Source organism: Lissotriton helveticus, chromosome 1_2 (assembly GCF_964261635.1).
Source record: "Lissotriton helveticus chromosome 1_2, aLisHel1.1, whole genome shotgun sequence".
Classification (NCBI taxonomy): Eukaryota; Metazoa; Chordata; class Amphibia; order Caudata; family Salamandridae; genus Lissotriton; species Lissotriton helveticus.
In genome coordinates this window covers 164,317,426-164,334,564 of record NC_136058.1, presented here as the reverse complement: position 1 = coordinate 164,334,564, position 17,139 = coordinate 164,317,426, and the positions used below count along the sequence as shown (strand labels likewise).

Here is a 17,139-nt window from a genome sequence, read left to right as displayed (position 1 = left end):
CAATTCTTTAATGTAATAGATATCTTGGCAAGGTCCCTGTAGGGGCAACCAAAATTATTGCGTGTTTGTTATTTATTCGAAACACTTTTTTGTAAGGCAACTCGAGTGATCGGCGTGTGTTTACCTTTTAAAGGAGACGCCATGACTGGGAGCCGACTTGAAGACCTGTAACGATAAAACATTGCGCCTTTGTTTTTTGCTCTGTACTATATTGCGCGTCTGTGTCCTCGTTTAGTAATCATGCGGCCGGGTTTATTAACTTCAAGTTTACCTTATTCTTCTTGTTTTGAATTTACACGCCGGCTCCTTGGGATCTGTGTGCACACTGACCGTCGTCCGATTAGGTGCGCATGCGCTCTGGCAATATATTTTAGTTCCGGGAAGCGTTACTCAGGAAACCAATGTTGATGTGATTCAAGCGCCCGCGCCATGTTGGAAGGTGGTGGCGCTCATGTTAATCAGTAGTTTTAGCTATTTCTTTTTAGTTGTTATCTTTGCCTCGTTACGAAATCATTGTGACTTTGGATTTTTTCGCTGTGCATAGGCTAGTTTTGGAAATGTTGTCCTTAAAATGAATTCTTTAGATTTTTTGTTTTTCGTCGTCATAATTACAATTTATACATTTCAGAAAGTTCGTTCAATCCTTCCATCGCAGAATTGAATCTAACAATCATCATTGCTTCATAGCGGGATAGTTTTGCATCCAAGTCTCCGCCTCTCTTGTCATTCTCCACCTTAGTGATGACAGTCCAACGTAAATCAGTTTCAGTGTGATTTTTTAGCTGCCAATGTTGAACTAAGGGAGCATTGGGTACCTTCCTTTTGATTCTTGATCGATGTTGTTGAATTCGAGTTCTAATTTCCTGATTAGTTTTACCTACATATAGTAGGTCGCATGGACATGTTATTCCATAGATAACATACCGTGACTTACAGTTGGTAAATTTTTCGTGTCTCCATGAAATTGTTCTATATTGAAAAACAATTCCCTCATCTGTAGTTGAGCAACAATTGCAGCTCCCACATTTGTGGTGTCCCTGGATTGGCGGAAATCCCAACACTCACTCTGGACATTGAAAAACGAGCTCTTAATGCAGTGTGAGAAACAATATATGCACAAAGTAGGTCATCAAAGAACAACAAAATTATGAAGCAATGCGAGGAACAATACTTGTAAATAAACAAGGATAAACAAGGGCATTACACATCTTCCCCTTCTAATACAATTAAAACAAATATTGAAAAATTGATTTAAACCAAGAAAGAAGACCTTCTGCACCTTTCCAAGGGGCACTGAATATATTCAGAAACCTTTTAAAAACATTGAACCTTGAGAAACACTCCCACTGTGAGTAACCCCTTCGTCCTGAGCAACTTCATCATCAGTGGTAAAAGAAGAGGCACTACTACAATTGATTAACTCATCAGATACATTAGTATGCATTGCTTCATATGAATCCCTAACTGAAAACAGAACAAGTATCATCTATATTCATTCCATCAGGTAAACAAACACTATCCTGACTTGCACTCGCTCTTCCTTTGACAAATCATATACATCAGCCTGAGTAGACACACGGGCATCCATATGGGCATCCATCCATGAAGATGTACTTTTGTTCTTTGAAGTGCCTCCCCTGACCAAGACAAAAGTGCCGACACCTATGGTGGAATAAGGACTGTTATTAGAAACTCAAAGATTCCTTTTAAAAAATGCATCACATCCAGATTGTTAGCTAAAGCTATTTGTACCCCATCTTGTAGCACTGTGTTGACCCTTTCCACTAGTCCTGTGGTTTGTGGGCTGTGAAGAGGAACTATATAATGTTGAATCTCATTCTTTCTTAAAAACAACTCCATCTTTTCAGAAATAAGCTGAACACCGTTATCTGACACCATCTCTATGGGTGTGCCCTCAAAAACAAACATATTGCTTTGGAAGTCAATCACTACATCAAAGGTAGTGGCCCTAATAAAATTTCAGTAAACCCAGCATGAGAAACAATCAATTGATACAAACATGTAACGTTCTTCAAAGGAAGGGAAAGGAAGACTCTAGACAAATCAACTGCTACCTTTTCTTAAGGGTTCTCAGGCAACTCTACCGGACAGAAAGAGATATTGGAGGTACACCAACGCTTACTATATAGCAAGCACTTTTTACAATAGGCTAAAAAATCCTCAATTTGAATGGTCATCAAAATGTCTACCTTACAGTTTTTTAGTTGCATCAGAACCTGTATATGCACTGGGTGCTCTGGGTGCTCACTTAATCAAATTCAATCAAATTAATTCTCCAATAAGTAGGTGGAAAAAATTATCTTGCCCCCAGCAGATTTCCAGGTTAAATTAACAATTCAGAATAAATCTGAACAAAACTATGTAATTATCCCTTCAACTTATTCGATCAGATCAGACCATACCATACCTCCACAACATACTTCCAGGCCTCAACTAAGAACTTCTAACTCTTCAACTCTTCAAAGCATCCATTCATTCACCATCATTGACAGTTCCTTCGGAAACTTTAGCACTGTTCCCACCACCCATTAAGCATTTATCATAAGTAATCTGTTCTCATACATTATCCAGTAGGGGTAATGTGGACAAACATTATCCACTTATATTTACTCTTACAGACCCAAATCTAACCTCAAATGTGTACTCATGCAATTTAGCAAAAGTCTTCTTACTGTAGCCACAGCGTTGACAGACCTGTTGTCCCCAATTTATACATGAGTGATTTCTGATCAGTGCAAAGTATAGAATGAGTTTCCTAAACATACGTTTTAAACTTTTCTACCCCCATGAGCATGCCAGGGCCTTTGTCTTGATGGTATTGTATTGCTTCTCCGCGTCCCTCAAAGTATGAGAAGCAAAAGCAATTATGTTTTTCAGATCCATTGACGTGGCACAGTTCCTACTCAACTTTCATCAACTGTGATGATGCATGTATGCTTTCAAGCAGGCACTTTGAGAGCAACATGACACCTTCGCTAAAGGAAACTTTATTGTCTAGCTACCAAGCTACATAATAACACTTCCATAAGCAGTGGTGTTGCCATCCATGTCTTGTGCATACTATATTACTAATTGCTATCTTTTACATGGGTTTGTTTTTATCAAAATCACTATATTATTGATGTTCGAACAGACTCTGACTGCTTTAGATCTGGGGAAGTCCAATTAAAACCATTATAAATGTATTTCACACTCAGGGGGGCAGTGGGAGCGGTGGTGCCAGACAAAGCTATATAAGATAATCCTGTACAGGTTCAACACAACCCTTAGGCCCTGATTACAAGTGGGCTAATTTCACCCTCAGCAATAACTGGTGGAATTCCACAAACTCAAAAACAAGTGTTTCGGGGCTTAATATTTTCAGGTCCCGGAGCTCCTTGATTCCAGTCCTTGAGACACTAGACCTCACTTTGTTGTTGCAGAGGATGTGGGCATCTTCACAGCATGGTCCGACTGGACCCTTGCAGCAGCCCAAGGACGCAGATGCATCCCTCCCCCGCACAGGAAGGAGCCCTCTCTGATGCCTCCCAGTATTCTAAATCCAACTCCCTTCTTCCTGGCAGTCCTCCAAGTGCTCCGAGTATGTAGAAAATGTCTGCAGTTTTAGGCCCATGGTCTTTTCCTGCCTGCTGGATGTTTGGACAGAACTGTACATCATTGTGGGCTGAGATGTTTGATCCTGGATACAGCTAACACCCCCTTCTTCCTAAGTTCTTTCAGGGTGAGGTCACAACAACAATAAATCAGGATCCGGCAAAGCTAGACAATGGAGAGTGGTCTGGTATGGGCCAAGGGCCTGCAATCAGTAAACCATCTCGATAATATACACCTCTGGGAAGAGTGAATCCTAATGATTTGTCATAGAAACCACTTGATAAAAGCTGCACATGTCTTGTTAGTTTCTTGTAGAGGGAACATGGCCTACAAGTTATAACCGTGGTGAAGCAGGGGAAGAAATAAACCTATCTAGATTTACATTGGCTGATGTTATCTTGAGAGATCCTAGGTTTTGAGGATTGTTAATTGCTATGATTTTGTGCTGTCAGTATAATGGTGCCCGATTACAAAGGTGTCCTTGATAGAATAAAGAGAAGTGTATTCTCAAATGTGATGCTTTTTCTGCTGAGTTGTATGTATGTTCCTGGAACAATGTGCTATGGCTGCCCCTTTATTAGGGCTGTAAGGCTGGTGCAGACCACTCAGATAGAATAATCTAGTTAGTCAGCTTCTATAACATAAGCCCCATGGAAAAGCGAGTCTTCACCTCCTGAAAGGCTATTTAGGTCGAAAGGTTTTAAAATCCTAGAACTCTGTAGCCTTATGTCACTTAGCAAAGACCATTCTTGAACTGCTTCAGTCTGTCCAGGTCCATATCCACATGCTATTCAGTAACTATGTAATACAAAAAACCCACTCTTACCTGATTAAATCCTCACTTTGTGGCTCTGGTACATAAAGGATGAAGATTTGGCCACTTAAACACTTCTGAAACCGACTAAATGTGGTCAATACTGGAAAAAGAAAACAAGGGTGTCATACATATAGCCTACAGGAAACTGTTCTGTAGCTTTGCAGATATTAAAGTTGTAAACCAGCTGGCATTTTGCACAAGGTGATGGGCATCCCATGTTCTTATAATCCCAAAAGCGAGTGACAAAAGCTATCATCCATGTATCTACTGTTTGTCTAAGGATTAAGTTATAACCTCCTAGTCCCATGTTCAACTTTGTGTACTTTGTATTCTCATGAACTTGGTTAACTAATATGTTTAGCCATAGTAGGGGATAGCGATTTTTGACTGCTGTAGCATTAATTTTTCTGGAGTTCTATTACGATCAAAGGTCCGTCTCAATCTTTTTATGAAGATTGACGCACGGACGGTAGATGTTGAAAATAGGGTCAGAAATTTCTTGAAGTTGCAAGCAATTTGTTTTTTCTGTTTCCGGTTTTCTTACCCAGTAATCACACTTGGTGTCCCACAGTGACTGTCAGAAAACTAATAGGAGCAAAGGGATTTCTTGCGGTTGCTGATTACATTAATTCTTTAGCCTGCAAACAAGCAATGCTCTTAAAATATTGGTTTACAGTTTTAATTTAGGAGAGAATCCTTGAAAGCCTGTGCTTATAGTGAGATTGTAAAATATAGCCAGAATATGTGTTAAAAATATGAACATGATCTTTCTTGTCACAATCCACGAGCCGTGACCAGCACCTAGAAAACATGGTTCTCCTTAAAATCTGCTATTTATGCAATGTAATGGTCAACTGGGTGTTCAAAACATCCATGAATTTGAAAAGGGCCCTTAAGTTAAATGTTACAGTCAAAGAAATAGTGACTTTGGAATTTGAATTTCTGCCAATTGGTCGATATATCATTGCAAATAATTAAAGTCTTGCTATGTGTTTTTTTGTGTAGTTTGAAAAACCTGGGAGGCGCGATGACTTTGACTACCCTGAAATGGCAAAAGAAGCAGGTAATGACTTTCAGAAAGCCTGGATGCCCAAAATGACTTGTATCATTGTCTTTTTTCATACATACACTTGGCAGACCTGTACCACATGCACTGTTTTCAATCATACATTATAGTGAATTTTGAAGCAAAATGTAGAACTACTGAAAGTATACACGGATGGATTGCCCTGAGCAAGTCATGTTCATGTTATTGAAGTTGTATAGCGCACCTTAGGCTCACTGATAGCCATGTGATAGCACATTGTTGGGGGCTGGTAAAAGATAACTAGAAGGAGGAGAGTAGATCCAATCTTGGAACAGCTGCATTGGAGGCTAGCATTGACCAGGCCATTAAGTCTGGAGTTGGGTTGCCAGCCTTTTTGTTTTCAGTCCCAAAAAAATAAAATAAAAAAAAGACAGAGAGGGTACTCACACCTTAAAATTCATACAGTCGAACAAAATTCATTGAAAGTTCCATAGAAGTAGCATATATAGCAACATAAAAGTTGAGTAGATGAAAATAAATCAAGAAGCGGATTGGGTGAGACAGAGAGCTCGGCATTTTTAATTTCATGTGATACAAATTACCAAATGTGTAAATACTTAAGACACAGAAGTAGGGGTTTGAAAATTGGGATTAAACAGTAGGTTACCAGCAAATGACTGACCCATAATTTGCACTTTAGTGCAAAACCATTGTTTCACTAAAGTGTCATGTGAGAAAAGAGATGATTGAGGATTGTGCCAAAGTGTTGTTTAAATCGTGAGATTTGAGATTAATAATTTCTTTGACATAAGATCCCAGATATGTTCATGTATGGAATGCATTGTAAATCAGTTTTTTGTTTTTGTTTTATAATTAGGATTGATTGAAGAATCCAGTATTGCATAGCAAACCTCAATAGAAGGGCCTTAAAGGCCAAGGGACATTAATCAATTCCCATAACTTTGGACAATCGTGCTGAAAAGGATGCCCATTAATACAATTTCAAAGATGGTAGAGCTCAGGCCCCCTTTAAAATGGGCATGTAGCTGGGTGAAAGCATAATGTACTCTGTTATGGCTCCAAACATACCGCAACTAGGACAGTTCTATATTCTGAAACAATTAATTCGGTATCAAAACTGGCAGTGCATGAGAGAAACATAAGAATTTAGGGATGATTGTCATTTTAATCACAATTCACCGTCCCTGAATACTTAAGGAAATTCTGTTCCATTTGGACAGACTGTTTAACATTTTATGAATGAGCTGGTCGTAGTTCAAATGCAATGTACCCGCCTAGTTTGATAGACTGAGTAGTCAACTTCTATGTAACGGGTTTTATTTTGTCAAATGCTCATTTTATTTCTCAGTGGTTTTTACAAAACATTGCAGTGGGAGCTGTCAAATACTGCACATTGCAAACACAAGGAGATGATGGACGGAGTGCTGAAACTTTTCAAACACTCACCCCCAGTCACAGATCTGGGTTGAATCCATCATCGTTCTTTAGCTCACTTCGCCACCCCAGTTCAGACACAGCCATATGCAAATCAGTCTTGACACTGTGCCTTATGGGAACAGTCTAGAACCAACTGCCAAACCATTTCCTCCCTGGACAGGAAACAAGCATCCTATGACCGGTTTCGGGTTAACACCCCTCATCAGCCAGGTTAGCTTGAATCCAGTGGCACAGTGAGCCCACGTCTGGGACTGGAAGCAGGGCCAGACTGGTCATGCCAGGTACCGGGCAATCCCCCGGTAGGCTGGATGGGGGTGGGGGCCGGTTCTGTTGTTTTGGCCGATTTGGACCGACCGTGAGTCAAGGTCGATCAAAATCGGCCCCAACAACAGAACATAGTGCTCACATTAAGCACAATCAGCCGCCTGTCTGACTGAGGCATGGTGTGAGCACAGCGAACAATTTTCTCATGCTGCTTGATGAGTCATGCTGGGGCTCCGACGCGTGTTCGCCGATTTCAGTTCAATTTCCGTCTTACTCATCATAATTTATGAAATACCTACACCACCTGGCCTGTCACCTGACCGCTGACCATGATGATGTTGTGGACGCGCGCAGCGCGCAGATGTCACCGCCTCTGCGCCGTCTACGTGCCACTTTTTTTTACGGTGGGGTCTACTAGTGATGCTCATGCGCATTAGGAAATAGTGCACGTTACTCAGTCTCTGAGGCGAGGTCGAGGCATCAGGGAAAGAGGGCAGCACCCCGTAATTTAATTGCTTTGCCAGTGTCTGCTGCCCGCAGGCAGGTGAGTGCTATTTGTACATAATTTGTTCCTGGCCCTGGCCGCCGTGGCCTGTGGCCAGATCTGATTTATGGGTGGTGGTGGCACTGTCTGGGCCTGGCACGGGGGGCGTCGCAACCAGGCCTGGGCCAGAATCAAAAGCAATTGCACAAGGAGCCTAAGGAATGTGCAAGGGCCTAGGCCCTGGCCCGGTTCCACAGTGGCTTTTGTTTGTTGTTGTGTGACTGTCACTTGTCTGTGCGAATGTGAGTAGGGAGCAAGGTGGTGGCTGGGCTGGCCTCTGGCTGTATTCTAGACCAGGCTCTGAGTGACGACTCCTCGGAGCGGGTATATCCCATACCCAGCCTGATCCTCCTCTAACCTCCGCTCCATTTACATGGACTACAAAACAAAGACAACTGCCTTCCTACTGTGTGTGCTCTCTGATTACCGATATTAAGTGTGACTGTGATACACAAAGTAATTTCAGCTCCGTTTTGGACACAGGCAGCAGAAACACATATTTTCATATTGTGTGCGTCCAGCAGAGCGGAGAGCGCATCCCGTGGCGTTTGTCTTTTAAAACTGCAGCAACGTTCAGCTCACGAGTCGAGGCAGGCGAAAGACCCTGAAGACGGGACCACCGGATGAAGAGACCGGACTCAGCTCCTACAGATATTTCATAAACATGCACCAGTAGATTTGTCCAGATAGGCTCGTCGCGGCGTGTGTGGGCCCCACGTGATTGCTAGGCACACCTTGTTTGCACCGTTACACTATGGGTTAACTACGAGCATCTCTGCAATCAGCTGTGTCCAGGGTCTTGGGACAGCCTGTGGAAAGGTTGGAATGAAACTTAAAACTGCTCACTCTCCCCATCCACCCACTGACCCGAAGAAAAGGACTGACCACTGTATCTCCAATGTCTGACCATCCCAGCTGTGGATAGTGTTAACCAGAGAGTTATCACTGCTATCCCAAGCTCCTTCAGTGAGGGACATACATCAGACACCCATGAACTCTGGGTGTTGCTACCTCCTCGGTCGAGTACTAGTGCCCACTGGCCAATCTGGAGGCAGTGAGGTCTTCCCCCGCTTCCTTCGGAGGCCATGGGATGAGACCCTATTATCTCACCAAGCAGGACGGTGTCTGTTATCACTTCTTGTTGGAATTGTGCATGAAGCTGGTCCGCAGAGGCTCCGGGTGGACATCCAGAGACTGCCCTGTGGCAGTTTCAGAGCGTGCAGTCAGCCAGCTACAACCCCGGATAGTGAAGCTCTCGACAGTGGAGATGGTCGTTTACAGATCCAGAAGTTGCAGGTAATCTGGGATGGCTCCGTATAGTTCTGCTGGCCAGTTATGGCTCCAGCAGTGGGGACACAGGATAGTTGCAGCATCAGCTAGAGCAGAGGGTCATCAATCCCTCCATTAAATTCAGCAGATCAATTATACTTCAAATATCTCCGACTGGAGTGCATGCTTGTGCATGCAGCAGACAGCGGGCCTGGATAGTGAAAATGGTGCTGCCCATAGACATTGCTGCAGCAGCTCGGGTGCTGTGATGTGTGGAATGCTTCTGTGTGGAATATTAATGAGGCTCCAGATGGGGCAGACCATGGCAACTTTAGAGAGTCGAGGCCATGAAGGGGCAAGAGTATTAACTCTGGTTTCCGCAGATAGAGCAGGCATTAGTAACTCCATCAGTGCAAATGTTGGCAGCTTGGAGAACACGGGTAGTGCAGATGGCGACACATCAAAAACTACATCCAGTGTGGGATTGGTGGAGAAGGATGCTCCCACATCCTGGCTTCTCCCATTAACCCCTCGCATTTACCAGATACCCCTGGTGCAATGGAATATGGCGGACAGATGGGGTGCCTGCCAACTGTCATGTGTATATGTGACAGTTTAGGGTTGCTTTGTGGCGCAATAATTGGCTTTGTACACAAAATAAAACACAGCTAGATCTGTTACTCTTTCTAAATTATATTTATTTTTAGATTATAAACTAAATGAATATATACCCTGAGGACTGCGGCGCTGAAACCCGCGGCACAGCCGGTCCGAGACCAAAAACGTAACAGCCCTCTCTACCTTGTACATAGCTGGGAATTGAGACGCTTTGTGCGGGTGTGCACGTCTACAGGAGACCAGCAAGTACCGGCAGTGGGGGCAGGCACCGGGACTCGGAGTCCCAGCGAGTCCCAGCAAGCAGCGGAGCCGTGAGCAGGAGCGGCAGCCCCTCCCCCTTATCACCAGGGGTATATAACCACATCCGGCCTCCCGCGACGTGGGACACATGCAGGCCGGCGCTGGGCTAAGCCCGGGCAAAGGGCGGGATGTCATGGGCCGAAAGGGACCGGACTGGGCCACCCCATTTGGCGCCTGCAATAAGGTACACGGACTCTCGGAAGCCAGGTAACGTGTTAAACTTACAAAGTTTCGCTGACAAACACACTACTGTTAGAATATCGTCCTACTGATCGCTATTAAGCAACCAACCGACACCACTGTTAAAAATGGGTAAACGGAAGGGGGTAGTTGGAACATTAGATGACTTTTTTACAAGGGCGGAATCAGTGATTATATACGAGATACAGGCAACCGAGAGACAATTGTCTTTAGACTTTAGACCTTGTCCCGCTCCAACCACGTTTGTCACCTGGGGGTACTTTGGACTTAATTTCTTCGGGTTGTCTAAGATCTTCCTCTGTTCCTCTAAGCCCTGATATAGTAGTTACAAATATACCGCCACCATCCTCTTCTATTAACCAGGACCTAAGCGCCCCTGCTAACAATACACGAGGGACTTTGAGCAAGACAGCCAGAGGGCGGACATTGGTTGCTACAGCACTTGGAGGAAAGAAAAACGCATTAAAACCAAATCAGTTAAAGCCCAGGCAAAAAATGATAGACAAGAAAATAAAAATAATCCCTTGGATTCACCTAATGATCGCACCACTCTTATACTCATTCACTCACAATCACCTCTGTAGTCTTCAGAACCAAAAAAAAATATATATATATAATGGTTATCAATACAAGCACCCCCTAAGTATAAAAATACCTGAAATTGCCATTTATCAAGATGTGTAAATTTTATTTATAATTCAATATCAATAAAAGCATTAAAAACAATGAATACGATAACACATGACACATAAAAATGCATACAATCATAAAAAAGAAAAGAGACTAAAAAAACTGTGTTGTTCAGCGTAACACATCCGGTGTGTCAATTCATAGGAATCCTTTCATAAAGGTCAGAGTCCTAATATTCCATCCTGACAAATTGTTCCATGAATTTGACTTGAAAAAAGTTGTGTCGATGCGTTTCGGTGTTTTGCTCTATATGCACCACCTTTGTCAAGACTAATCTTTACGTAATGTCTCTTTCTCAATCAATAAATCGATTAAAATAGATCATGAAGCTTGTATAGTGCCGGTAGCCGGTCGCTATGTAATTGTCTTATCTTAGGCCTGCCAACGTCTGTATATGACTTAGCACGAACACACCCAAGAATCAGGCACACTTATGCTGTTGTAGGAATCGGTAGATACGTTCCTTTATTTGATGTATAAGGCTCAGGGCCGCTGAATTTTGACAATCTGAGGTTAATCTCCAGGTGTCTCTTGTATTTGAGACTTGTTATTTTCAAGCGTTTTTCTAGATGATTTCGCACCATTTTATCTGGTGGTCGCTTCTTCTATACACAAGCTCCCCAGTTACGGAGGATCCTGCAGACTCGATCGGGTGGAGGATTGGGTGGCTCCTGTTCTGTCCATAGTAAAAGTTTTACATAAGTGTGCCTGATTCTTGGGTGTGTTCGTGCTAAGTCATATACAGAAGTTGGCAGGCTTAAGATAAGACAATTACATAGCAACCGGCAACCGGCACTATACAAGCTTCATGATCTATTTTAATCGATCTATTGATTGAGAAAGAGACATTACGTAAAGATTAGTCTTGACAAAGGTGGTGCATATAGAGCAAAACACTGAAACGCGTCGACGCAACTTTTTTCAAGTCAAATTCATGTAACAATTTGTCAGGATGGAATATTAGGACTATGACCTTTATGAAAGGATTCCTATGAATTGACACACCGGATGTGTTACGCTGAACAACACCTTTTTTAGTCTCTTTTCTGTTTTATGATTGTATGCATTTTTACGTGTCATGTATTATCGTATTCATTGTTTTTAATGCTTTTATTGATATCGAATTATAAATAAAATTTACACATCTTGATAAATGGCAATTTCAGGTCTGTTTATACTTAGGGGGTGCTTGTATTGATAACCATTATATATATATATATATATATATATATATATATATATATATATATATATATATATATATTTTTTTTTTTTATTTTGGGTTCTGAAGACTACAGAGGTGATTGTGAGTGAATGAGTATAAGAGTGGTGCGATCATTAGGTGAATCCAAGGGATTATTTTTATTTTCTTGACAATTGTTGGTACCCTGTCCCTTGGATAGTTGGGCCATTCCCCTCCTTCTTACAAAACATGATAGACACCAACACAGGCATCCTTTGCAGTAGAGATGGTAGCAGTGGCATCGGAATAATTGAAGCCCGGATGACCAACTCTATCTCCACCCAGACTGAAGATCCTTTGGGTAATGGCCCTAATACAACCGATATGGGCATTGAAATTTTAGATACTTTGATGGAAGGATTTGATTCCAGACTGGATGATGGACTGGAGATTTTTGTTAAGAAAGTTGATGTCTTATGGGAGAAAATGTTTAAGAAAAATACCTCGGTAGCGAATACAATCAGGGGTGGGGGCGGGGAAATTGCTTTGCAACCAGCACCAAATGGTCAAATGAATGGTCAAACTAATTGTAATGGTGACTCGCAATCTCAAAGCACAGTTGATTCCATGGCGCCCCCCCAAGCTGCCCTTAGTAAACTATGTAGGATTAGGGGAGCTCCCCCAGCAAAAAGCGATGGTCATATTAATAGAAGCAGCGGGCTGACGATAAGGAAGGATGGTATGGGTACTTACTAGGGGGGCAACAATCTGAGCAGTCCGCCTAAGCAGGGCATAAGGCCAGATAATGACACCAACACTGTGAATATAGATCCTAGTAAGCCCGGTTCCAACTTTAACTCGGATGTAATACACCTCCCACCAGCCTCTGCCCCATATGTGCTTGTCCTAACTGGCGTCCCTGCGCTTAGGGAGGGACAGAAAGAGTCCTGGTCTGATCTGCAAAACAAGTCGGTAGACTGGCTTCATAAACGTAAAAAGTTTGATCCGTATAGGATGGAAGAAATATTCATGGCCAGGAGAGTAGGGTGGGTTGGACCATCAAAAAAATCTATAGAAGGGGACTGTATTGTTTTAAATTTTAGAAAGCCCCAATTGGTCCGTCGCCTTCTATCCATCACAGATGAATTGTTTAACCCCCCGACCAATATCAGTACTCTCCCTCTGGGCTATTTCTACAAGCCATCCCTATTTCCAAATAGAAGCATTGAAACAGTCATGCCCCTATCCAATGGTTATCACGCCCTGTCCAGCCTGGATACACAAGATTGACCATTAGACATGGCATCTAACATAGAAGTGAATGATAGGCCAATCATAAATATCCCAATTAGATCTAACCGCCCCATAGAGAGGTCAAACTCACCAAAAAGGGGCAATGATGCTAGACTGAGTGTATTGAGCTGGAATGTGGCATGTCTACGCACAAAACTTGACAACATATACTGGATAAATATGATTAGGGAATATGACATTGTCATGTTCCAGGAAACCTGGGCCACAGAATAATTATACATCGAGGGGTTTCATTGTTTCAGTGTGCTATCCCAAGTACCTAGGATGGGGAGACCATCGGGAGGACTGTTTATGGGGATTAACGTGGCTGCTGGTGGAAGTTTTAAGGTAATCCCATCCGACAGTTTAGATTATCAAGTAGTACTGTACAAAAGATGGATTTGTTTCCATTTGATACATTTTTATAACAATGATTTTCAGTCAGTTGCAAATAAGAGTTTTATAAAGCTCTTCGATTTTATCTCAGATTTGGATAACCAGTCCAACAATGGGTATCTCTTGGGTATTTTACTGGGGGGGATTTTAATGCCAAAATTCTCGATATACATTCTGAAAAAGGATTGGCCTATTATAGTCAATCGATAAGCAGAGGTAGAGAACTGAACCGGTTCATAAGATCCCATAATTTGTCCAACCTCGGGTTTCTCATTGATGAGAAACTCACAATGAGACAGCAGGCGGTAAAGGTGGCATCCATCTGTTTCGCCACCTTAAGATGGCTACAGAAGATCCTGTGGATGTTGCCCCTTGCCACGCGAAGAACGGTAGTCCAGGCGCTGGTTGTTTCCCACCTGGACTATGGCAATGTCCTATATCTGGGATCCGACCAAACAACCATAAAAAGACTTCAGGTTGTACAGAACGCTGCTGCCCGCCTTCTCTGCAATGTCCCTAGAAGATCTTCTGCTTCTGCAGCACTTCGTGACCTGCATTGGTTAGAAATTCCTAACAGAATTAAATTCAAAGCTTTGTGTCACGTTTTTAAAATCAAACACGGCTCAGCTCCTAAATACCTTCAGAAGTTTATCCAGGCTTATAAGCCCAGTCGAACTTTAAGATCAGCACTTCATGGTGACTTTTCCATCCCCAGATTTAGACTGGCTAAAGTGGGAGGCCGTTCCTTTTTGTCATTTAGGCCCAAAATTCTGGAATACTCTTCCTGTCTCTTTAAAGACAGAAACCAATCTTTTTCATTTCCGCAAGGGACTTAAAACTTGACTCTTCCAGCAGTAACGTATAGCTTCGTAAAAAAATCAGCTCGCCAGTCTTTCTTCTTTAGTCTATCCCTGAGCGCTGGGAAACCCACTGCGGGTAGCTGTGCGCTTTAGAAGTTTAAATAAAATTAAAAAAAATAAAAATGTTATGGACCTGGTCACTGGGTCAACTATGAATAATCATCCAACCTATAGGGGAAGTGGTCGCAGTTCTATTATAGATTTCATTTTTGTATGCCTTCTGATAGAAAAACAGCTGGCATCTGCTGAGGTCGTACCCTCTGACTTCGGAGATCATAATCCCATTAGGGTATCAATACACACTGCCCATAGGCCGACTTTTAAGACTGAATGTGGGGCCACAAACCTAATAGTTTCAACCGATAATCTAAGATTGTGTTGGAGGGGGGTCGATAACTCTGAAATTTTCAGGAAATTGGCAGGTGACAAAATGTCTCTTATTGTTTCTATCTTTCATTAGAACTACCACCAGCACAGATAGTTGGGGATTTTGGGAAGATCTGTCAGACGATTAAAATCCTCCTCTCCAAACCCTGTCCCGAAGTGGAACCTAACCCCAGATGGTTCAACCATGAATGCTCAAAAGCAAACCGGGATTTACGTAGGGTTCTTTCAGTCATTCCGAGGTGTATAACAGAAGTTAAACTGGCCAGAACTAATTATACTAAGGTAATTAATGACAGGAAGAAGGATCTCCTGATTGAACGTTGGGATAAATTCTCTGAGGCTGCTAGCCAGAAAAAGGGCAACATTTTTTGGGCGGCAGTCAGGGAGGTCCGTTCTATGGGCGAGTCCTCGACACCTATTAGCTGTAATATCGCTAGTGATGCATGGGTCGAACATTTTTCGGGTATCTATACCCCTCCACCCCCATGTGAGGTAACTTTCACCCCAGGCAGCCCGGTATCCATAGAAATAAGTATTTCAGAAGTTGTGGGAGCCATTAACCAGAGTCCAGGCAACAAGGTGCCGGGCCCAGACGGGTTCCCCATCGATTTAATTAAGTGGAATCCGGCTTTCTGGGCCCCTTTGCTTCTGAATGTTTTTAATAATTTAACTCTGACAAAAATACCCGAGACCTATGCAATAGCTCGCTTAATCTTCCCGACGGCCCCCCAGCGCCTAGAGACCTTACGGGTGATTGTGCGCTTTACAAATGTGGACTTTACTTTACTTTACCTGGGCTAGAAGTATCATAGTCCCGGTTTTTAAGAAGGGAGATAGATCTCTTCTGTGCAATTACAGACCCATCTCCCCCCTTAAAATTTTAGGAAGAGTCCTGTATAACAAAATTGTGGGATGGACAGAAGAATATGCTATTTTGAACCCATGCCAGCTGGGGTTCAGGGGTAGGGTGGGAACTATCGAACAATGCCTCAATTTAAACTTAATTGTCGGGAAATATACCATTGCAAGCAGGACCCCTATCTATATGGCTTTTATGGATTTGTCCACAGCTTTTGATCTAGTGAGTAGTTAATAGCTGTGGGCTATCCTTTTGGCAGGTGGGTTGGATGAAACATTGGTTAATTTTTTAGCATACCTACACAGAGACCTCCAGGCTCAAGTAAGGATTGGGATGGGAGGAGAGGTTTCGGGGACCATTGATATCGGCAGGGGTGTCGGACAAGGATGCGTGTTGCCCCCCCTGCTTTTTATCATATACATCAATGGTCTGAATACCTCTCTGAAAATGGCTACTCAAGATGTTCCATATGTTAATAAAGAGCCCATTCCCGTACTTCTTTACGCAGATGACGCGGTTCTCATAGGCCGCACTCCAAATTATTTGCGTCTTCTTGTTCAAAATTTTATTAATTATATGAAAGAGCTAGACCTTCGGGTAAATTTGAAAAAATCTTTCCTGATGAGCAGTGGCCCAGGGAAGCGCGAAATAGGTTCGATTACAATAGATGGTCAAAAACTGACTTTGGTTAGATCATTTGTCTACTTAGGGTTGGCCTTTGCTACGAACGGCTCCTGGAGTGAGCATTTAGCTCACGCCAGGAGCAAGTTCTCAAAGGCCACCAACTCAATCTTAAGTTTACCCCGCCCTAAGATCACGGGTGCTCTTTTAGCAGTACAGGAAATATACAAACTTCAATGCACCCCGGTGGCCACATATGGCGCCGAGATTTGGGGAACTGTCAATTGCTCAGCAATCCAGCAAGAAGAAAACAGGTTCTTCAGGAAACTACTGAGCACCCCAATCTCAACCCCCCAATATATATGTCACAAGGAGCTCAATATCAATTTCATAACTGATTTTATTCGGGCGCGACCGGCACTCATGTGGGTATCAGTGTGGAAGAATGAAGCGGCACTTTTGACACAGCAGATTATTAAGGATTGTTTACTTTGCGATAAAGGCTTAGAAATCCCATGGCTAAGCGGTGTCCTCGCCAGTTTGCTTAGCATAAACAAATAAAGTGTCTTCCTGGATCCCATTTCATCAGAATCAGATCCTAAAAAGGAACTGCAGAACGCTCTGTACTCCCTATATAACAACGAGCGGGAAGTGGTGGAATCCAGGAAAACATTTGTGCAAAATGATATGGCTATAGAACAGCATTGCTATCCGCTTCGCATATATTTGACTTTACT

At 42.7% G+C, this 17,139-nt stretch overlaps 1 protein-coding gene across 1 annotated transcript in view; it reads left to right on the top strand.

Annotated features, from left to right (window-relative positions):
• Window positions 1-17,139, top strand: part of SCP2 (sterol carrier protein 2) — a 336,550-nt gene that overhangs the window by 64,148 nt on the left and 255,263 nt on the right. The window contains exon 2 of the mRNA XM_078670520.1: window positions 5,438-5,495. Coding sequence (XP_078526646.1) covers window positions 5,438-5,495 — 58 coding nt within the window. The remainder of the gene's footprint in view (window positions 1-5,437; window positions 5,496-17,139) is intronic.